General features: G+C 36.5%; 2 protein-coding genes across 10 annotated transcripts in view; one reads left to right on the top strand and one right to left on the bottom strand.

The window, feature by feature from the left end:
- The window catches only part of LOC123677347 (breast cancer anti-estrogen resistance protein 3 homolog), a 78,532-nt gene that overhangs the window by 45,049 nt on the left and 12,192 nt on the right, over positions 1-21,291 (top strand). For all 9 annotated transcript variants that reach the window (XM_045613803.1, XM_045613794.1, XM_045613795.1 and 6 more), the window contains one exon: positions 6,088-6,148. In XM_045613803.1, the coding sequence (XP_045469759.1) occupies positions 6,088-6,148 (61 nt within the window). The remainder of the gene's footprint in view (positions 1-6,087; positions 6,149-21,291) is intronic.
- LOC123677348 (aquaporin AQPAn.G-like) lies at positions 6,139-20,037 on the bottom strand. The gene is made up of 7 exons (XM_045613804.1): positions 19,828-20,037; positions 10,960-11,156; positions 9,429-9,572; positions 9,294-9,371; positions 9,014-9,151; positions 8,830-8,910; positions 6,139-6,365 (listed from the first exon to the last, which is right to left on the bottom strand). The coding sequence occupies exons 1-7, from the start codon at positions 19,853-19,855 to the stop codon at positions 6,285-6,287; spliced, it is 747 nt and encodes a 248-aa protein (XP_045469760.1). The 5' UTR covers positions 19,856-20,037; the 3' UTR covers positions 6,139-6,284.

Raw genomic sequence — 21,291 nt, 5'->3', positions numbered from 1 at the left:
CGATACCATTTTTGTAGTTCGATTTATCTTTTGCTTCAAAATAGGTCTCAATTTCGTCGAGTACTTTTTCATTGGCGCCAATTTCCTTTCCAGCGAGCATTCTTTTGAGGTCTGAGAAGAGGAAAAAGTCGCTGGGGTCCAGATCTGGCGAATACGGTGGATGCAGAAGCAATCCGAAGCCCAATTCATGCAATTTTGCCATTGTTTTCATTGATTTGTGACACGGCGCATAGTCTTGATGAAACAGCACCTTTTTTTCTTCAAATAGGGCCTTTTTTTAACGATTTCATCAATTAAACGATCAACTAACGCTATATAATAATCGATGTTGGTGGTCTGGCACTTTTGGAGGTAATCGATGAATATTATACCTTGCGGGTTCTAGAATACTGATGTCATAACCTTGACAGCTGACTGTTGTGATTTTTTCCTCGCTTTGGATTCGGTTCATCGTATGCAGTCCACTCAGCTGACTGTCGATTGGACTCCGGAGTGAAATGATGGAGCCATGTTCCATCCATTGTCACATATCGACGCAAAAATTCAGGTTTATTGCACTTAAACAGTTTCAAACACTGCTCAGAATCATTAACATGTTGTTGCTTTTGATCGATTGTGAGCTCGCGTGGCACCCATTTTGCACACAGCTTCCTTATGTAGGAATATTCGTGAATGATATGATGCACACGTTCAGATGATATCTTCACAATGTCTGCTATCTCGATCAACTACACTTTACGGTCATTCAAAATTATTTTGTGAATTTTTTGATTTTTTCGTCGGTGACAGCCTCTTTTGAGCGTCCACTGCGTTCGCCGTCTTCGGTGCTCATTTCACCACGTTTAAACTTATTATACCAATCAATGATGGTTGATTTTCCTGGTGCAGGCCCTGGAAAACCTTCATCAAGCCAAGATTTTGCTTCAACTGTATTTTTTCCCTTGAAAAGGCAATATTTTATCAGCACACAACATTCTTTTTTCCATCTTTTTTCAAATAACAAAAGTAGCTACACTCACAACGCAATAACTCAAAAACTAATGGTCGAACTGCTATCAAATTTTGACGCGTATCGTTTGAAGGTTGGTACTAATTAAAAATCATATGGATTTCATACTAGCACCACCATCTGTGCATCAGACCGGAGACTTTTCAATTGGCCTAATATATTATAATAGCGTATTGTTGAACAAAATTACACACCAAAACATATTGATATCCAAATAGATTCAGCAAAATTCCAAGTTATGACCATGTGTTGTTATTATATCACCCAGTATACAATTAATGAATTAACTCATCAAGTTCAGAATGAATAATTCATGAGTTAGTTGCATTACTCACGAAACCTCTCAAGAAACAAGGATTTTTTCGTTGAATTATTTTTTTCGGGAGAATTCCTTGTACACGTAGGTGTTGGAGAATATGCGGTCGTTTAATTGCTAAAATGCATTTCTAGTGCACGCCATGGCTCACTTAAGGTGGGCGCTGATTATGCATAACGTTTTGCACGGTTTGCAATCGATTTTCAAATTTATAGAGCGATGACGTGTTCCAGACCTTAGGTGCGCCTTTAAAATGTTTTCGGACGTCATTCAGTCTGCAACATCTATACTGAGAGGAGCGTATATATGCTTTGATCAAAATGGTTTCTCTTCCAATTTCCACATTGGACTGTAACTTTCTGTTTTTATTGAAAATATTCTCTCTATTACATATTTTTGAATGAAGTTGGTGAAAATAATAGCCTATTTGATTATGAAAAAATTCAAATTAGAACATTATACTATTTACCTACTTAGGTACTTCAAATAACTGTTATCAAGGTGAATTTCTAATAAATTATAAAATAAATATTGGTACAATACTGTCAGACAAATTAATCTTGGTTATACATTCCCGAAAACGATTTCAAGGTCTAGTTGAAATTTTCCTGTACCAAAATCTGTTTCCAGCAACAGAATTGGAAAATTTCAAATATTTTCAATTGTGTTGAACAATCAGCCTTGAAACTTCCAGAATTATATTTCCAAGTAAATAATATCCAAAATTCGTACTCCGCAAAGATTAGAAAAGTACTTGAAAAGTTGTTAAAGCTATCTCTGATAATCTAGAACCGCCAAAAACAAATTTAACCTCACATGAACCCTGGGTCGTCGATGTTGAAATAAAAATCAATATCTTTGTTGCCTTTCCTTCTGAATGAAAATATAGACCGTTCAAGGTCACTGCCACCGAGTTACAATACGTACGTGCTATTTTTTATTCAGAAGCGAACTGCTCTACGTCGTCATAGAAATCGTTTTAAGAGGGTTGTTGTCCGTCAAGGGTGAGATTTAAGGCTGCGTTCACACCGGGGTGAAAATGCGTAGGATATCCTAGTTGACAGTTGTGAAGGAATAGCGCTTCTAGTCTGGCCAGCTGTGGTGTGGGACTGGCTTAAGGGGGATTAAGCCTAATTGCCAAGTCTACAACGAACTTCCCCTGCATCTCGTACAGCTGATCCCACCCCTCTGTTTCTTATTTCGGTTAATTGAATTCGAATCTTTCAGAGGGGGATCATGGTAGACTGCAGATTGGTTTATTGATGGATGCTGCGCCATTCAGTTCTGTCTGTTACGGTGGATATTTTCTGGTTTATTGTTGTTTTACTATTTTTGGATAATTCAGCTGCGTATCCATAAAATCCGAATTGCTGACAGTTTTCGTATTTCATCTAGACTGATGGTAAATATTGATCTGATCTCTTGAACGTTTGCTATTGGTGGGTTTAACATAGTAAAGGGTGTTTTTTTTAGAGCTATAGAACTTTGAATTGCAATAAAACAACGATGGATTATTCGATTGACATTAATTTTATTTATCCGCAAGATAATCTTGTGGCATTACATTCTAAATATGATTTCTGGCATATGACCGCCACGGCTGGCTCGGATGTAGTCCAATCTGGACGTCCAATTTTCGATGACTTTTTCCAACATTTGTGGCCGTATATCGGCAATAACACGGCGAATGTTGTCTTCCAAATGGTCAAGGGTTTGTGGCTTATCCGCATAGATCAATGACTTTACATAGCCCCACAGAAAGTAGTCTAGCGGTGTTAAATCACAAGATCTTGGAGGCCAATTCACAGGTCCAAAACGTGAAATTAGACGGTCACCAAACGTGTCTTTCAATAAATCGATTGTGGCACGAGCTGTGTGACATGTTGCGCCGTCTTGTTGGAACCACAGCGCCTGGACATCATGGTTGTTCAATTCAGGAATGAAAAAGTTAGTAATCATGGCTCTATACCGATCACCATTGACTGTAATGCTCTGGCCATCATCGTTTTTGAAGAAGTACGGACCAATGATTCCACCAGCCTATAAAGCGCATCAAACGGTCAGTTTTTCTGGATGTAACGGTGTTTCGACATACACTTGAGGATTAGCTTCACTCCAAATGCGGCAGTTTTGTTTGTTGACGTAGCCATTCAATCAGAAGTGCGCTTCTAAATCAAAATGTTAAATATAGCTTCAAAATTTCATAAAGTATGATGTAAATAAAGATGAAGCTGGCGATGCAATCATATAGGTGTATGCTCAAGTGCACTTCAAGCTTGTTAAGCATTCAATGCCATTATTCTCCAGTAGTACGTGGTACGTGACGTCTTTAACAGATGATTTATTTTTGTTTGCCACTACTAATGTTTATTTATTCTTCTAATGTAATAATGACACCTCTGAATTGTTGGATTTTATGCTTTGTTTATGTGTTAATAGGGTGTCAGTATTCAAACCGTCACATCATCAAAAGTACTTACCACAATGTTTAATGGGACTAAATAATAACATAGGAAGAATGCAGTTCAACCAGAAATAGCTTTATCTGAAGAGTTGTTTAATTTGAGGCGATGCTTATGATGGTGTAAACCATAGAGTAATAAACATAGATAGAGGGAGTACACGCAATTTTTTTATGTTCCAACATGGTTAGATTACGTTGTCGGATTGTGATATATTTTTAAATCCACAATTTTACCATATTGTTAAGAATGAATATTATACTGAATGAAATATATTTATTTAAGTGATTCCCGATTGAAAATGCAAATGTGAATATTTGGAATCCGATATTTTTCTTAATTGTCGAATTTATAATGAGCAGAATATTCATTATTTTTTGTATCTACCTGCTGAAATCCAAGGTTTGGCAACTTTTGCTCTCCTAATGTCATCGGTTGTTTCACGTCGTTTGGCGCGCTTGAAGTTTGTTTTCTGAATTTCTGATATATTTAGATATTTATTTCAATATATTTTGAGTTAATACGAAACGTTGATTCACCATGGGGCATAAGAAGTGCGTTCTTTGTGGAGAAACTCGCGAATTGAGTGAAATATCTTATCACTGATATGTTTTCATTTCCGCGAGCTTCATGTCAAATTTGATAGTTCATGTTGGGGACAAAATTTGCTTACTGAAAGTAGCATTAGCTCCCTCTATCTTTGTTCATTACTCTGAGGTGTAAACAGTGCAATCTTGTTGATATAAAATTATGAGGATATAGGAAGAAATAGACCTCCTAATTATATAGGGATTTTGTAAAAGCCTCAAAATTTCCTTCGTTTCTTAGTTTTTGGCTATATTTTTGTGTTCCAGTATCGTTCAAATCGGAATTTGGAGCGTTATACTTATAAGTATCCTCCATAAATATTTAAACTAAATATACTCACCCCAATAACACTTATGACAGCAAGTGACCTTTCTACCTCATCAAAAATAGATGCCTGAACGTTTTAAAAAACTCATCGCTTCAATTTGGGAGCCTTCTACGATATCGACACATCCATGGAAATCACGCAAGGCAATTTTCCTTCCATCTAATAAGCCAGAGGGAAACAACCACTTTGGCTTGGTTGGAGGTGTGTGGCTACCAGATGAGTCATACTAGGCAGTTAACGGTAGACCACCTATTCGGTGTATATTTTGTTGGATCGCTTATCGCTGTCATTTATCTGCCTTCATCTGTTTTATAGCCACACGACCTGCCGCTACGGCGCTGCAAGAACGGTATTTTTCACCAATCGAGTCTATCTAGATGCGGAACTTTGACGGAATGAAATTCTACCCGAAAATAAATCACCCTGAACCTCAGATGGGTCGAATAGAATACACTGAGTGACGAAAATTTGGTGGGATATCGCAACTGGGGTTTTGCTTTCAATTATTTCTGAAATTTTGGTTTTGAATAGTTAGTTGGAAACTCTACAGAAAATGCTTAAGGATGTGATGGTATAAGGTTTTCCAATAAGAGGTCCCGTTTTGAATTGTCTGCTATCTGGACAGTTGTGGCATAGCTTACTCTCTATAATGAAATTAGGGATGCATTGACTTGATAAACTTATGGTATGAAAGAACCGAAAATATCAACTTTTTCATATAGAAACAAATTAAACCACTATAATTATAAACAAAGTTTCTTGATACTGAGAAACCTCCAGGCTTTGTTTGATTTCATAATTTTCCATTCAGGATCTAAGACACATGAGGCATCTTATAGATTTGTCGCCTAACCTATTGCGGGTTTTTTTAACTGTAAGAGCAGCTCTGGAAAATTGTCTTTCAACAGCAGTTGAAGATGCTGCCGTTGATTAAAAAATCCTTGGCCATTTTGGCCAAGTTTGGAAAGATATATCTGAAACTACCAAAATCTACCAATTGATTTCACAGAAATGGGAGAAAACTACTAATAAAGTCACACAGGCGAATGCTTCAGTCTCTCGGCGCTCGAGGAATCCCCTTTTTTTAGTCTAAGCGCGCACGAGAAATATTTGCCGTGCGACGCGTGTATATCAAGCTCAAGTAATATTTACTAGCTTGATATCAAGTCAAGCAATAAATATCTTAAATCAAGTCTAGTCAAGCTCGAGTATGTAATTTTTCACGAGCTTGATTTTCAGTAGACAATATTTATACAATTCAGAATTCTATATTTAGTATCTGCTAAAGTATACTTGTAAAAATTCCAATTTGATTGCCTACATTACTCTTTATATATGATACTTTAAATTATACATTATTAATTCTTCATATTTTATTTTTCAGGACAGACTTGACAACGGTCTCGGAAGTAATCCAGAGCAAAAGTCTCAATAATTTGATTATGGTAAGTACTTTACTATTTTATTTTCATTGAAAAAATAGGTGTCGACAACTCATATTGAAGAAAAGATCACATTTTGACTCCATACATATTATTTTAATAAATAAGATGTTCTGAAATAAATTACTAAATTATCCATCTAGTTTTTTGGTTTGAGCAGTATATGTTGGTAGAAAAGTCCTGAAATGGCACCTCCAATCAATGGCGCCAAGATGTATATCTGAAAATAAGATAAGATTCGATTAAGTAAGAATTTTTGAAAAATATAATAAATTATTACGTTCCTTCCAAATAATAAGGAATAAATTAAACTATAAGCCTTTTTATTAATTATTTAAGAACAACATTTCTCTAACTCCATCCGAAATTTTCACAATTAACGTATAAAATCAAGAAATCAAATAGAAAATTCGTTCAGAGCTAATGAAATTTAGTACAAAAATTAGTTACTGATCCATGAATTTTAAAGGCAAAAAAGATAAATCAATTTTGTGAAATCTCCAGAAATTAACTGTATAGAATCTCGAAATTCGAAAAATCTATTGCTACTCGTACGTTGTTTTTCACCATTAAAAAGTCCTAGACCAAATAGTTTCGGAATATACCTAATCATTGTAATGAAATTCATTGAACCCTTGGCTCAATGTTGAGGATCTGCAGTTTCACAAAGAAACCCCTGGTTTGGATACAACTGATGCTCCAAATTCATTTCCATTTCGTAAACGGCTCAAGTTGTTTCAACGATCCACTCGTGAAAAAAATCTAGGCGGGCTTATCAAATCTCATTAATACGTTCCTCGCAAGTTTTCGTTCTCGTGTAGGGCATTGTGAACCGCGCTTAAGGAGCCTTGTAATTAAATGAAGCAACGCTTCGTTACTGTCCATTAATGTTCCATCAAGTCATTTCTCTATTTGAACTTGACTAATCGTTACCAACATGATAGAGCGTCCATTCCAGTTTTCACTTAATGAATCTGATCTATCCTTGTCCCGTTTTGGGCATTAAATGGCAACGACATTGATATTAACATCTGTCTTTGCGCTAACGATGCTGGTAGGACGGCGTTTTTGACATTGACAGGTCTAGCAGCGAGTAGTAGGTAAAGGGTGTTTTTTTTTCGAGGTATATAACTTTAAGTTGGCATTACTGTTCAAGATGGCGACCGATTTAACAGTTGTCAAGTGATTTATTCTCAGTTTGTTTTGGCAATTCATCATGAATAGACTCACGCCTGAACAACGCTTGCAAATAGTGCAATTTTATTTCGAAAATAATGGTTCTGTGCGGAATACGTATCGCGCACACTATCCATTTTATTTTGTTTAGCGATGAAGCGCACTTCTGGTTGAATGGCTACGTCAACAAACCAAACTGCCGCATTTGAGTGAAGCTAATCTTCAAGTGTATGTCGAAACACCGTTACATCCAGAAAAACTGACTGTTTGGTGCGCTTTATGGGCTGGTGGAATCATTGGTCCGAACTTCTTCAAAAACGATGATGGCCAGAACGTTACAGTCAATGGTGGTCGGTATAGAGCCATGATAACAACTTTTTCATTCCTGAATTGAACAACCATGATGTCCAGGAGCTGTGGTTCCAACAAGACGGCGCAACATGTCACACAGCTCGTGCCACAATCGATTCATTGAAAGACACGTTTGGTGACCGCCTAATTTCACGTTTTGGGCCTGTGAATTGGCCTCCAAGATTTTGTGATTTAACACCGCTAGACTACTTTCTGTGGGGCTATGTAAAGTCGTTGGTCTATGCGGATAAACAACAAACCCTTGACCATTTGGAAGAAAACATTCGCCGTGTTATTGCCGATATACGGCCACAAATGTTGGAAAAAGTCATCGAAAATTGGACGTCCAGATTGGACTACATCCGAGCCAGCCGTGGCGGTCATATGCCAGAAATCATATTTAAAATGTAATGCCACAAGATTATCTTGCGGATAAATAAAATTCATGTCAATCGAATAATCCATCGTTGTTTTATTGCAATTTAAAGTTCTGTAGCTCTAAAAAAACACCCTTTATCACTCTTGAAGTCGACTATGTCGACGAACAATATAATATTCACTGGTAAGGCCTCAGGATTTATTGAGTGAAGAGTTAATCATTGTTAGACCATCTCCAAACCCTAAAATTACTTTGCTCCGAGATGAAAATCAGCTCGAATAGAAATCTTTGGATTATTTTCGAGATATTCTACTACAAGGTTACTTTTTCACTCTGCGGAGTCCACCGGGTACCTGTAAAGCCACTTTTTGCCGGCCCCGGGTCTTCTATTGCCGATAGCTCCTACGTGAGTCATCTCGAATCACCTCGTCGTCATCTGGTCATCTCCTTACACAGATATTTCCGAGACAAACAGAACGATGCCTATTTTCGTCACACTGGGAAGATTAGCAGACCTGTCTTACCATCTGTAGTGTCAAGTTCATTGAAACAATCGCGCTTTTTCCTCAATCACCTTATTGGGAAAACTGCATTGCGTTCTTGGCGTGTCCTTGAAAGTAATAGTTTTCGAGGTGATTGACATACGCTTTGTATAAAGGAAGCATTTAGGAGTATTGTTGTTGTTTTAGTTGCTACACTTCAATACCAGTTGATGTTTATCATTGCTATCTGAGTTAACATGTGTATAGCAGGATGTTGTATAACAAGGGTAACTTACATGCAAATAATCATAATTTTTCTGCCAAACTGCTGGTCCTATACTTCTGGCTGGGTTCATACTGGCTCCAGTGTATGGTCCCTAAAATTATTTCAGTCAAGCATACTCTCTAAATATATTATTCTGGTATAGATGAATTAATACGTCTGAAATGAGGGATATATCTATAAAATTTTTAACTTACAGCGGCTAAAGCGCAAGCAGTAACCACAAATCCTATTCTCATGGCGAACGAGTCTAGATTTTTCTTGCATCTGTAGTCCCAGCAACAATTGATTGCAACTACCAAGATGAAGGTTATCACAATTTCCACCAAAAAAGCCTAAAACATCGAAAAAACACTCAATAAATATTCAAAACCATAAACTAACATCACGAACAGTATGTAGATAAGGTTGTAGAAGTAATAAATGAGACTACTAAATTCACAAAAATAAATTCTCAAGATTTTCAAAATATCTCACCTGCATGACAGTTATTTTCGGGTTTGGAGAAGTTATACAGTGTGTTCCAGACAATGTGAGATCTTTGGGTGTGGCGAACTGAAACATTCATTCGGCTTTAAAAAAAAACGCTGTTTCAAATGTGGCGAAACTCACCAACAGAACGGCATAACCTGTAATGCCTCCTAAAACTTGGCAGGCTATGTAAATAACTGCTTTTCTACCATCCACTATGTTCATAAAATAGGCGCTTACGGTCACTGCAGGGTTTGCATGGGCTCCTGAGATGTGGCCAAAAATCTGAGGGGGAAAAATAATATGTTATGATACAGGCGTTTATTGAATCTTTAAAGCACGCTCAACGAGATTGGGGAGAGCTGTTTTATGCAGAATTAGGCCCAAAGGTGTGGTAATAAAATACATACATGGCAAACATGGATAACACTTCTTTGTATCATATCCCATGCATGTTGAATCGTATTGAAATCAAGGGATTGCAATAGCAAAGTCTGATTTCCTTGTTCGTCTAGATAATTGTTTGTTTGGACTGTAGTATGCTGAAGGGAATTGTCATGCTTATGAAGAGAAAATCTTCCCTAATTGCTACAGCATATGAAATAACAGCATGTTGAAGAATCTGTTGCACGTAGGCTCCGTTTCTTCTATGAATTAAAATTATACCCCATACCCAAACAGTTCTACCACTGAACCTGTGAATTTCTTGTATATGTTGCAACATTTCCTGACATTAACAAACTATTCTTGAATCTCTATCGAGTCCAAACCTTGACTCCCCAGAAAGTAAGTCAATCGACACATTACCAATATTCCAATCTGCTTGTTGTTGAGGTCTCTATAATCTAGCTGCGCGATTTCCTCTTGTTAAAGGTTAAACCCTTCAAGTCCTTCTAGAGTGCAGGTGGACCTGTAATGATTATGTGAAGTACTCAAATCATGGGCTTGATATAGTTGTCTTCTTAGCTTGTTGCACAGTGCGAATTTGTTTTGGTGTTTGTTAAACAAATCTGTCTTGTGCTGCTATTGTGATACAGTGGTGACCAAGATGACGCTCCCTTCTGCTTCTGTATCTGGTTACTAAACGTGAGATAACACTCTGACTAGAAGTATTGAGAGCTTCGCCCACATACATGCTTGGATCATGCCTGTAATAGCTATATTTATTTGAACAGCACTCAAATGCTTTCTAGCCTTATTGTAAAAACATGAGGTAGCCAGGCGTCAAGCTGTATTGTTGTCGAATAATCTGCCGAAATGGGATGTTTCTTAGAAGAACATAAAACCTAATGGTAGCAAAATATTATCATCAGTTAGGCTGACTTAGGATAGCAAAGCATACAAATATTTCATGAAATGAACAACAATACGTTTAGATTTTTGTCAGGTGTTCTTGATACTCGATATAAATACTATTGAATCTGCTCCTTCACTATCTGAAGATATACAAAAGTTAATAGGAAGGAAGTAAGACAAAAACTTGTACACGTGGATCCCATCAAATTAAAATCCTGCTGCAAAAAACGTAGCAGGCGGTTCCGCCTATTTCTTCTGTACTTAAACAACGGCATAACAGAAAACCAACGATGCCAGTTATCGACAAATCGTGACGACATAAATTAGCCTTCCTGCTGCCGTCAATCGTTACCGCTAAAACAATGAGGATACTTACCTGCATGGCCGTCATCACGGACAGACCTCCTGCGATGCACTTCTGCAGGTGAGAAGCGGTCTCCTCCGACAAGCCTACGATGCAGCCCATGCAGGAGATGAAGACTATTATGAAGACGCACCCGAACTCGCCTATGCCCATCCTGACGTAGTCGAGAGCGTTCTCCTCCTTCCTGCTGTCGCATTCCTGATCCTCTTCTGCAGGAAAAAAATGAAGCAGGTGTTACGGATGAAGGGTATAGAGAGAGATGGAGAAAAAGAGATGAATACTTGTTTTGTTGGTTGGGCGGTTTTGGAGAAATCGAATGTAGTTGTTAAGGTTTGCTTGAAATGGATTAAATTTTAGGTAGTGTCAGCGCTGTTTGGTCTGTCAGCTGATGTGAGCACCATAGAAAAATAAACATAGATAGAGGGAGTATACGCAATTTTTTCATGTCCCCAACATGGTTAGATTACGTTGTCGGATTGTGATATATTTTCAAATCCACAATTTTACTATATCGTTATGAATGTATTTTATATTGAATGAAATATACACTGCACAACAAAATTAACGCACATTCTGAAAATCTCAATTTAATGAAAGTTAACTCTACATTGACTTTATAACTTATTTTTTATGTTCTCTCAGGAAGGTTTTGAACGAAACAAGACACATTAAATGGAAGAAAAATTCAGGATTTCACCGAATCTTATGTGGAAGAAGAGAAATAAACAATTTTCAAAATACTGGAATGCTGATAAGTGATTTAATACTTGGTATTTCCACCCCTTGCGTTAATTACAGCTCGGCAACGACGGTTCATACTCAAAATGAGTGATCTTAAAATGTTCTGATCTAATCCTTCCCAGATTTCTCCGAGTTGGATTCCTAAGTTATTAAGAGTAGCTGGATGATTTTTTGAACTTCTCAGCCTTCTATTGAGGTTTGTCCCAAACCTGCTCAATCGGATTGAGATCTGGACTTCTTTCTGGCCATTCCATTCGAGATACTTCAACCTCTTCAAGGTACTCCTGAACGATGCGCGCACGATGGGGTCTGGCATTATCGTCAATAAAAATGAAATTTTCACCAATGTATGGGGCAAATGGCACTACATGCTCTTCAAGAATGCTCCTTATATACCTATCAGCATTCATAGCTCCATTATCAACGACCACTAGGTCTGTGCGAGCAGTCAAAGATATTCCGCCCCATACCATAATCGATCCTCCTCCGAAACCAGTAGTATTCAGGTAATTGCACTGAGCATATCTTTTGCTTTTTGAAAATAACATATGCTCCCTCTATCTATGTTTATTACTCTGAGATGACGACAATACATATGAGTTTTTCCAATAGAAATTATACAAATATACGCTTAAAACTGGTCAAATTGTTTTATCAAAATCAGTGGTCATTTGTGAATACAAAGAGGAATTTAAGAAAAATTCATGGACGATTAAACAATTTGTTTTAAATTGTTTGTCCCCTTTCTTTGTGTTGTGTCATCAGCTGACACTTCTCTGTTACATAATTTATTGGGTTCGGTTGGTTAATAATTGATTGAATCCCTTGAAGGCCTGTGGGGAGTATTCTGATGTAAGAAGCCTATTATTAATTTTTTAGTGGACATACATTGTGTTTGCCCAGTATATTTCATAATTTCAGGGCGTATCTTTATGGTTAAACACAAGGCTTTGGACTTTTGGGGGCATGGTCTGATTATATCCCCTGTCTTATAATCCTCACGTAAAGTTAAGGGAAACAATCACATTTAATTTTTGAATAATCCTCTGACGTGTGTACCTTGCTAGCAATGAAACAACAAAAAATAAAAATTAAGTTAATTGAAATCAGTTCAAGTTTCATACAATATAAGTATAAATAATGTTCATGTATATCAATCATTATGTCAATTAAATTGATAAAGGAATCATTAAAAATATATGAGATTTGTTGCATTTTCCCTATATTTGAACCAATAAAATGATGTTATAAATTGTCTTACCAATATAAACTGCTCTCCTGCTTCCACACAGCACCGCACTGTATAAGGAAGTAAAGGAACAGGGTATAAGGATTGAAATGGAACAAAATGGGACTTATACAATGCAAACTGACCTTCTAATGGACTGTAATCCTAATATATTTAAAATGTCCGTTAATTACACCAAAACCGTTATATTAAATACCGAAAACTTTATACTAACAACCTTTAACTATTCTTTCCGACCGCCGATGAACCGATACATCTTATTTCTTAATTAATCTGACAATACATACGTCTCGATTTCCCAGAATGCGCGACGTTGCCAAAACTAAAATCATAATAACTTAAAAAGGGCTAAAACATACCCCCCGCCCTGAAAACTCAATTTCAGACACTTTGAAATCAAATACCTTTCTTAAATGAACTTGTCAAAATCATCCCCTCTTAGAACAAAATTCACCAAAAAAAAAAAAAAAAAACAAAAATTAACCCACCAAAAAAATATATATATAGTAGTCAACTCTTCTGACTACTGGGTCGGTAAAGGACATACCTTTACTACAGGTCGTGTATAGGTACCTTTACTCGTTTTCAGCGTTACATTACGTACTATACCATCTTTTCCGGGATGGACCTCTGTGACTAACGCCAATGGCCATTGCAGTGGTGGCGAATTTTCACACTTTAATATGACAACCGTGCCAACTTCAATATTTGAGCATTTCAAATGCCATTTCTCCCGCGTTTGTAAAGTCGTTAAATACTCTAATTTCCAGCGCTTCCAGAAATCCTGAACCATCCGGTCAATCAGTTGAAAACGATCAAGCCTATTCAACTTGATATCCGACAAATCATGCGATGGAATACATTTTAATGGTGACATTGTCAAAAAATGTGAAGGTGTTAATGCTTCCGGTGCACTTGAATCTGATGACAGACGACAAAGAGGACGTGAATTCAATAAAGCTTCCACCTGCGTAAGAAGAGTGCTGAACTCTTCAAAAGTTAGAATTTGAGTACCTATTACCTTATAAATCAGATTCTTAGCCGATTTAACATTGCTCTCCCACAAACCGCCCATGTGGGGTGCCCCGGCCGTATTAAATTTCCACTCAATACCATTCAAAGCTAATTCATTTTGAAACGAAGTTATGAATTGGTCCGAATTAATAAATTCATTAATTTCGCGAAGAACTTTTTTAGCACCCACAAAGTTAGTGCCCCTATCTGAATACAGAACATTACAAGTACCCCTTCGAGATATAAACCGTTTGAAGGCTTGCAAAAAATGATCCGTAGACAATGAACTGACGAGTTCCAAATGAACTGCTTTAACGCTCATACATATAAACAAACAAACATATCCCTTATACACTTGCGTTTTTCTATTTTTACCGAGTGATATTTCGAACGGTCCAAAGTAATCTACCCCCGTTTGAGAAAATACTTTAGTAGAATTCACCCTTGAAGCAGGCAAATTCGCCATCAGAGGATAATTATTTCTGGGCTTTAACCTAAAACAATGATTACAGGCATGTATTTGCTGTCGTATAACATTACGACCACCCACTATCCAATATTTTTGTCTCAACAACGCTTCTAAAAGAAAAGAACCAGTATGGAGATTTATTTTATGATAGTATTGAATTAATTTAACTGTAAAAGGATCTTTGCCTGGAAGTAGAATAGGGTGTTGGCTAGTAAACTTAAGCGAAGAATTTTCTAATCGTCCCCCCACCCTGAGAACTCCATCTTGGATGAAAGGAGTCAATTTGCGTAATTTTCCATAGATCTCTTTTTCTGTATTCAATAACCTTATTTCCGATCCGAAGGCTTTACTCTGAACAATTTTTATCAATACGATCTCCGCTCTTTTCAAATCATCTGCTATAATGAATTTCCTTTTGGGAAGCTTCTTCAAAAATCTAAGTACCCAAACCGTAATCCGTAAAATAGACATCCACGACGAAACTCTCGAAAACATTGTGTGAAACGATTCATTCTCTACATTTTGAATAGATACATAACACCCAGTATGCTCTATTTCCTTTTCAGAATCTCTTAAACAAGTCTCGCTAGTGATAGGCCACTCTCTGTCTGAGGATTGTAACCAAATTGGACCGCACATCCATAAAGGATTATCAATTAATTGTGACGGAATACAACCTCTAGACAAAATATCAGCGGGATTTGTTACTCCGGAGATGTGAAACCATTGTGCTTTTGGACAATTTTCTTTTATTTGGCATACCCGATTCGCCACATATATGTCTTTTAGAAATACAGTATTCAACCATTGAATAACCGTCGAAGAATCTGAAAAGGCTATTATTTTCGAGATGATAATTCGTTTTTCATACTCTTCTGTAACACGTTTTACTAATTGGGATAAAAGTACAGCCGCAGCTAATTCCAACCTAGGAATTGTAATTAATTTAGTCGGTGATACTTTAGATTTTGCGCATAATAAATTAACAACGATTTTACCATCATCTCCGATTGTTCTCACGTAAACAACCGCACCGTAACCATCTTTACTCGCATCTGCAAAAGCAATCAACATAATAGGAGACGTTGTCACAACACCAGAATGTCGTGCAAACTGAAATTGCTCAAGTATCTGCCATTCTTTTCTCAATATTGACCATTTTTTCGATATATCCTCCGTTACATCATCATCCCAACCCAAAGTCCGTTTCCACAATTCCTTTATCAAAAGTTTTAAGTGTAATATAAATGGTGCAAGAAGTCCCAATGGATCATAACATCGAGCCACAGTGGACAATATTATACGCTTCGTACATTTTGAATCTGGAACCTGAAAGAAAAATTTTAAATAATCAGTCTCCGGGTTCCAGTACATACCCAAAATTTTTGTGTCTGTTTTAAATGTTACCGAATTAACAAGTTTTTTATCAGTAGGAATTAAATTCAATAGATCGAGAGAGTTAGAAGACCACTTAACTAACTCGAATTTTCCTTCTGCGAATAATGACACTGATTGTGAATACAAATTGAATGCTTCCTCTTCCGAAGGAATGCTGCAAACCAAATCATCTATGTAAACATCTGTCGAAACTATTTTCGTTGCTAAAGGATAACTACATCCATTTTCTTTTATCAATTGCTTTATAGTACGAAGAGCTAAATATGGACTTGATTTTACCCCAAATGCTAAACGATTAAATTCAAATACCTGAACCGGATCATCAGGACTGAAACGCCAAAGCAATCTTTGAAACCTCCATTGATGATCAACTAATTTTATTTGATGATACATTCGTCGAATATCCGCTGTAATCGCTATTCGAAACAACCTAAAATTCAGCAATAAAGAAAATAGATCGGTTTGTAGTTTTGGACCACCATGTAAAATGTCGTTCAACGAAACATCATTATCGGATGATGTACTAGCATCTAAAACCACACGAATTGGCGTACTCGAACTACCTTGCTTAACAATAGCATGATGAGGAATGTAATACGCAGGTTCTGAATCATTTAAATATTCATTCTCAACCAAATGCATATAACCTAACTGAATTGCTTCTTTCATTATATCATTATAACTCAAACGAAACTCCGGAAATTTCGCCAACCTTCTTTCTAATGAATAGAGCCGAATCAATGCCGTTGTCTTAGAATTACCCAAAGTATTCGGAGAATTCTTAAAAGGAAGCGCTACCGTGAAACGTCCCTCACAATCTCTACTAAAAGATGTAGAAAACAAATTTTCGCATATTACTTCTGCTGGGTCCGGCAAAATATTCTTTGGAACTTGTTCCATCTCCCAAAATGTATTAACCAAGTCATTTAACCGACACTCCTCCCTTAAATTGAAGAACACACCGAACTCCCCCTTTGACTCTAACTTACGAACCTTTCCCATAATCATATGACCAAATACCGTTTGTACCGCCACTGGAGATCCCGATGCTGAGGGTACCGAATTACCCACAATAATCGAGAAAAGATCCGCCCCCATAATTCCATCAACTTCAGCCGGTTCGTCAAATTGTTCATCTGCCAATTGGATATTTCCAAAATTCTTTAAAACACCGCGATCAATTTTGGCTATTGGAAGTTTATCCGTAATTTTATCTACTAAAAATGCCTCAATAGAATATTTCTTAGTAAAATCATACCTAGACGAAACAATAATACTTGTAACACCTTTAATTGAATCTGAATTAGATCCAACCCCATGAATTGACGTTGAACATTGTGAAAATTTCAATCCTAATTTCTTACAATACCTATAAGTAAGTAAGTTAACTTGACTGCCACTATCTACTAAAAACCTAGCTGTTTTCAAACCACCCGAACCGTTTAAAACATTTACCACAACCGTCGACAATAAAACCGTATGAGTATCCCGATCACCCAAAGCAGTAGCACAAAAATTGTTGTTTGAAATCAACGTATTTGTATTCGAATCCGATTTCGAATTTGGATATTTTTCCAGTTCACCCTGTGTACGTCCCAAATGTAATAGGAAGTGGTGTTTTCTGGAACACTCTGAACATAATTTGTCTGAAGGACAGTCTCTTACCCCGTGATTTGGCGATAAGCAATTATAGCACCAGTTGTTATCCCGTACTGTAGCATATCGTTTAGATGGCGACAATTGTTTAAATTTATCACATCTACTCAACGAATGATTTTTCCGATTACAAAAAATACATATATTCGACCGATCCATTTCTACGCAAGAATTATTTTGATGTACAAAAAAGGATTTCGAATTACGAGTTTTATAGCTATCACCTCTACTAATGGTTGATTGCTGATTTAGAGCCAAAATTTTCGATTGTTCCTTCACAAACTTAATCACATTTTCATAGGTAGGTATTCCATTACCCCTAATAGTCATTTCAAACGATCTCACCGTATCAGAATCAAGCTTAGAAAGGGCCTGATGCATTAAAATGAAGTCCGACATATCATCTAATTTAAGCTTTTTCAAAGCCTGTACCGCACAATCAAATTTTTCCAAAAATATATTGAGACCCTTAGATGACTCACCCTGTATCGATTTGAACTCTAAAATTTGGCGTAGATAATTAGTTGCAAGAGCGCGCTTATCCTGATATTTTTCCACAAGCGAATTCCAAATGATCTCATAATTTTCTCCAGTAGGAGCTAACGAAGAACAAATAGTCAACGCAGATCCTTTCAAACGACCTACCAAATAATTCACTTTATCAGTATCCGTAAGTAATTTATTTTCATGTATCAAACTCTTGAATATTGAATAAAAGGTTTCCCATTCTCTAATATTTCCCGAAAATTCCGGTAATTCAATCTTCGGTAATGTAGGAAGATTACGTATCAATCCCAAACTTCCCTGAGAATCAACATTAACCAAAGAAACATCTTTTTGAATTTGTTCTCGTTCTAATTTAGCCGCTGAAAATTGTATGTGACAACACATTTCATCAATAGTTCTAAATATATTAAAGTCTGGTTCGAACTCATCATTAATTTCAAAACTGAGCTCTGTTATATTATCTATTATTTTCAGTAGGTCATTCTTTGTTGAATTAATTGAACTGACCATTGTTAAAAATTTAGTTTTAGCTACTTCACTTGTTAATGATTTTGACAAATCCAATAAATTCTGCAGTATCGAAAATAAAGATTCTTTCTTAGCAATAAGCATCTTAATTTTCCGTTCAGTTGACGTTCCACCCATTGTGTTGAAAGTCAAGTGCGCAGAATACTCGAAAACTAACCCCGCGAGTCTAAACTGTGAATTGAATACTTTTGTGTACGCTTGGCAACAAGGCTTACTCTGGGACTCGAATCGTATTTGATAACCGCTGAAAAAATACAAAAAACTACCGCACGTTTTTACTTCGCTCAATACCGTATGAACGAACAAAATAAACTGAATTAATATTTCCGAATACAATTAGGAATGAAATGAAAATGAGTTCCGAAACTCTGTATACCGATTGAAACCTAAATAAATGTAACCGAAACTTAAATTAAAGTTCAAAAAACCCGTGCTCGAAGAACCAAAAAATGTTGCATTTTCCCTATATTTGAACCAATAAAATGATGTTATAAATTGTCTTACCAATATAAACTGCTCTCCTGCTTCCACACAGCACCGCACTGTATAAGGAAGTAAAGGAACAGGGTATAAGGATTGAAATGGAACAAAATGGGACTTATACAATGCAAACTGACCTTCTAATGGACTGTAATCCTAATATATTTAAAATGTCCGTTAATTACACCAAAACCGTTATATTAAATACCGAAAACTTTATACTAACAACCTTTAACTATTCTTTCCGACCGCCGATGAACCGATACATCTTATTTCTTAATTAATCTGACAATACATACGTCTCGATTTCCCAGAATGCGCGACGTTGCCAAAACTAAAATCATAATAACTTAAAAAGGGCTAAAACAAGATTTATAGTCAGGAATTGCAACAGATGAGGAAACCAGTCTAATTTTAATTCACAAATTATTAAATTTCAATTTTGTTATAAAACAATTAATTCTAATATGAACTCCGACTTCTCATGATTTATTTACACAACAGTAATAAACTTTGGGTGATACCTTGGTTTTCAAACAACGACTCTTTTAATTTTTGGAAAAACTATTTTTATTTTCATTTATGAAAATAAACCAAAATGAAGAGTACTCAACACGTATGCTTCAGAAGAAAATAAATTTCAAGTGAATTTCATTCAGTGTAGCCTGGAGAACATCACAAGTTCTTTAATCTTAAATTCAATAAATAATTGGGGTCAACTCCACGAAAACGAACCTTTAAATGCGTCTCAAATCATAAAAACTTCAACTACTAGGTACCTACTCCATGACAATCATTCAAACACAAAAAACAACCAAATAATTCTTCTTCTTCTCACCTGTAAATTCGTAAGTGGCCTCACCCATGCTCTCGATTATCGCCAACTATGTAACACAACTCGTCAATACATAGAAATCCTATTATTGCGATTGTCTAAAACATTCTGATACGTCTATCTCAATGGCGTCAACAGATAGGGCGGGATTATGAAACTTCAGATAAGGAAATCTTCTTGAACATAGGGTCCAACTCGACCCAGATATCGAATTGTAACAAGATCCTTATTTCTCTAGCTCGTATCTGTTCCGTTCCCATCACCTCGGCCTGCCGCAATTAAAAAATGAAATGATACTGTCTCTGTTATTCGGTATTCACGGTAATTTCATGAATTATTTTCGCATCCGGTAATCAGCGTTTTTGTAGTCAAGGTAACAGATGGTTTGCTACCTGTTTGATGGAATCCGGAATACACTTTTCTAATTATTCTGCTGCACGTGCTGTATGCAAGCGGTTGGTCATTCATCGTTGTTGTGATTTTGCACCTTAAATTCGCTGATGCAAGATGATCTTGTGGCATTACATTTTAAATATGATTTCTGGCATATGACCGCCGCGGCTGGCTCGGATGTAGTCCAATCTGGACGTCCAATTTTCGATGACTTTTTCCAACATTTGTGGCCGTATATCGGCAATAACACGGCGAATGTTGTCTTCCAAATGGTCAAGGGTTTGTGGCTTATCCGCATAGACCAATGACTTTACATAGCCCCACAGAAAGTAGTCTAGCGGTGTTAAATCACAAGATCTTGGAGGCCAATTCACAGGTCCAAAACGTGAAATTAGGCGGTTACCAAACGTGTCTTTCAATAAATCGATTGTGGCACGAGCTCTAATCTAATGAAATATAGGTTATATTACTACTTTTTGAATCTATGTAGTTGATGTCTAACGGTAAGTGGTGAACCTGCAAAGACTTAAAATTTCATATGTATATTCAAATATCTATCTTCTACAGTGGTCAATACATGGGCTATTATTAAATTATACTTCAGTGACTCAACACTAATAGTTGAAATACAGTATTATGCTCCTTGAATTGAACGATGTCAACGTTCTAGTTAGGTATGTTTATATTTTTATAACTGTTTATTGCATATTTACAATCTACTTCATACAGATTTAGGTAAATCACATTGTGACTTCAGTTTGGTACTAGTTGAATGGTTCTCGGCACCATTATTTCTCATCTAGGAGGTCTTCTGTCTTTCTTGGTCTCTTATAGTATCCAATAGTCAGTGCATTTCTTCACCTTTTAGTCGAGTTGTTTCCTTTTTGTTTTTATATCTGTCCCATGCGTTAGTTTTTCGTTCAAATGGATTCCAAGGTACCTTCTTACAGATTTCATTCATATGGCAGTGTTGTGCAGCTTTACTTGAGGAGGTCTGCTTCTTTTGTTAGTCTTGGACAGTATCTAGATAATTCTGTGACATTTTGGGAGCTAATTTTGGGCTTCTATCTGAGG

This window comes from Harmonia axyridis, chromosome 4 (assembly GCF_914767665.1).
Source record: "Harmonia axyridis chromosome 4, icHarAxyr1.1, whole genome shotgun sequence".
In the NCBI taxonomy this organism is placed as follows: Eukaryota; Metazoa; Arthropoda; class Insecta; order Coleoptera; family Coccinellidae; genus Harmonia; species Harmonia axyridis.
Note: the sequence above shows the minus strand (reverse complement) of the source record. Positions and strands in the feature narration are given on the sequence as shown.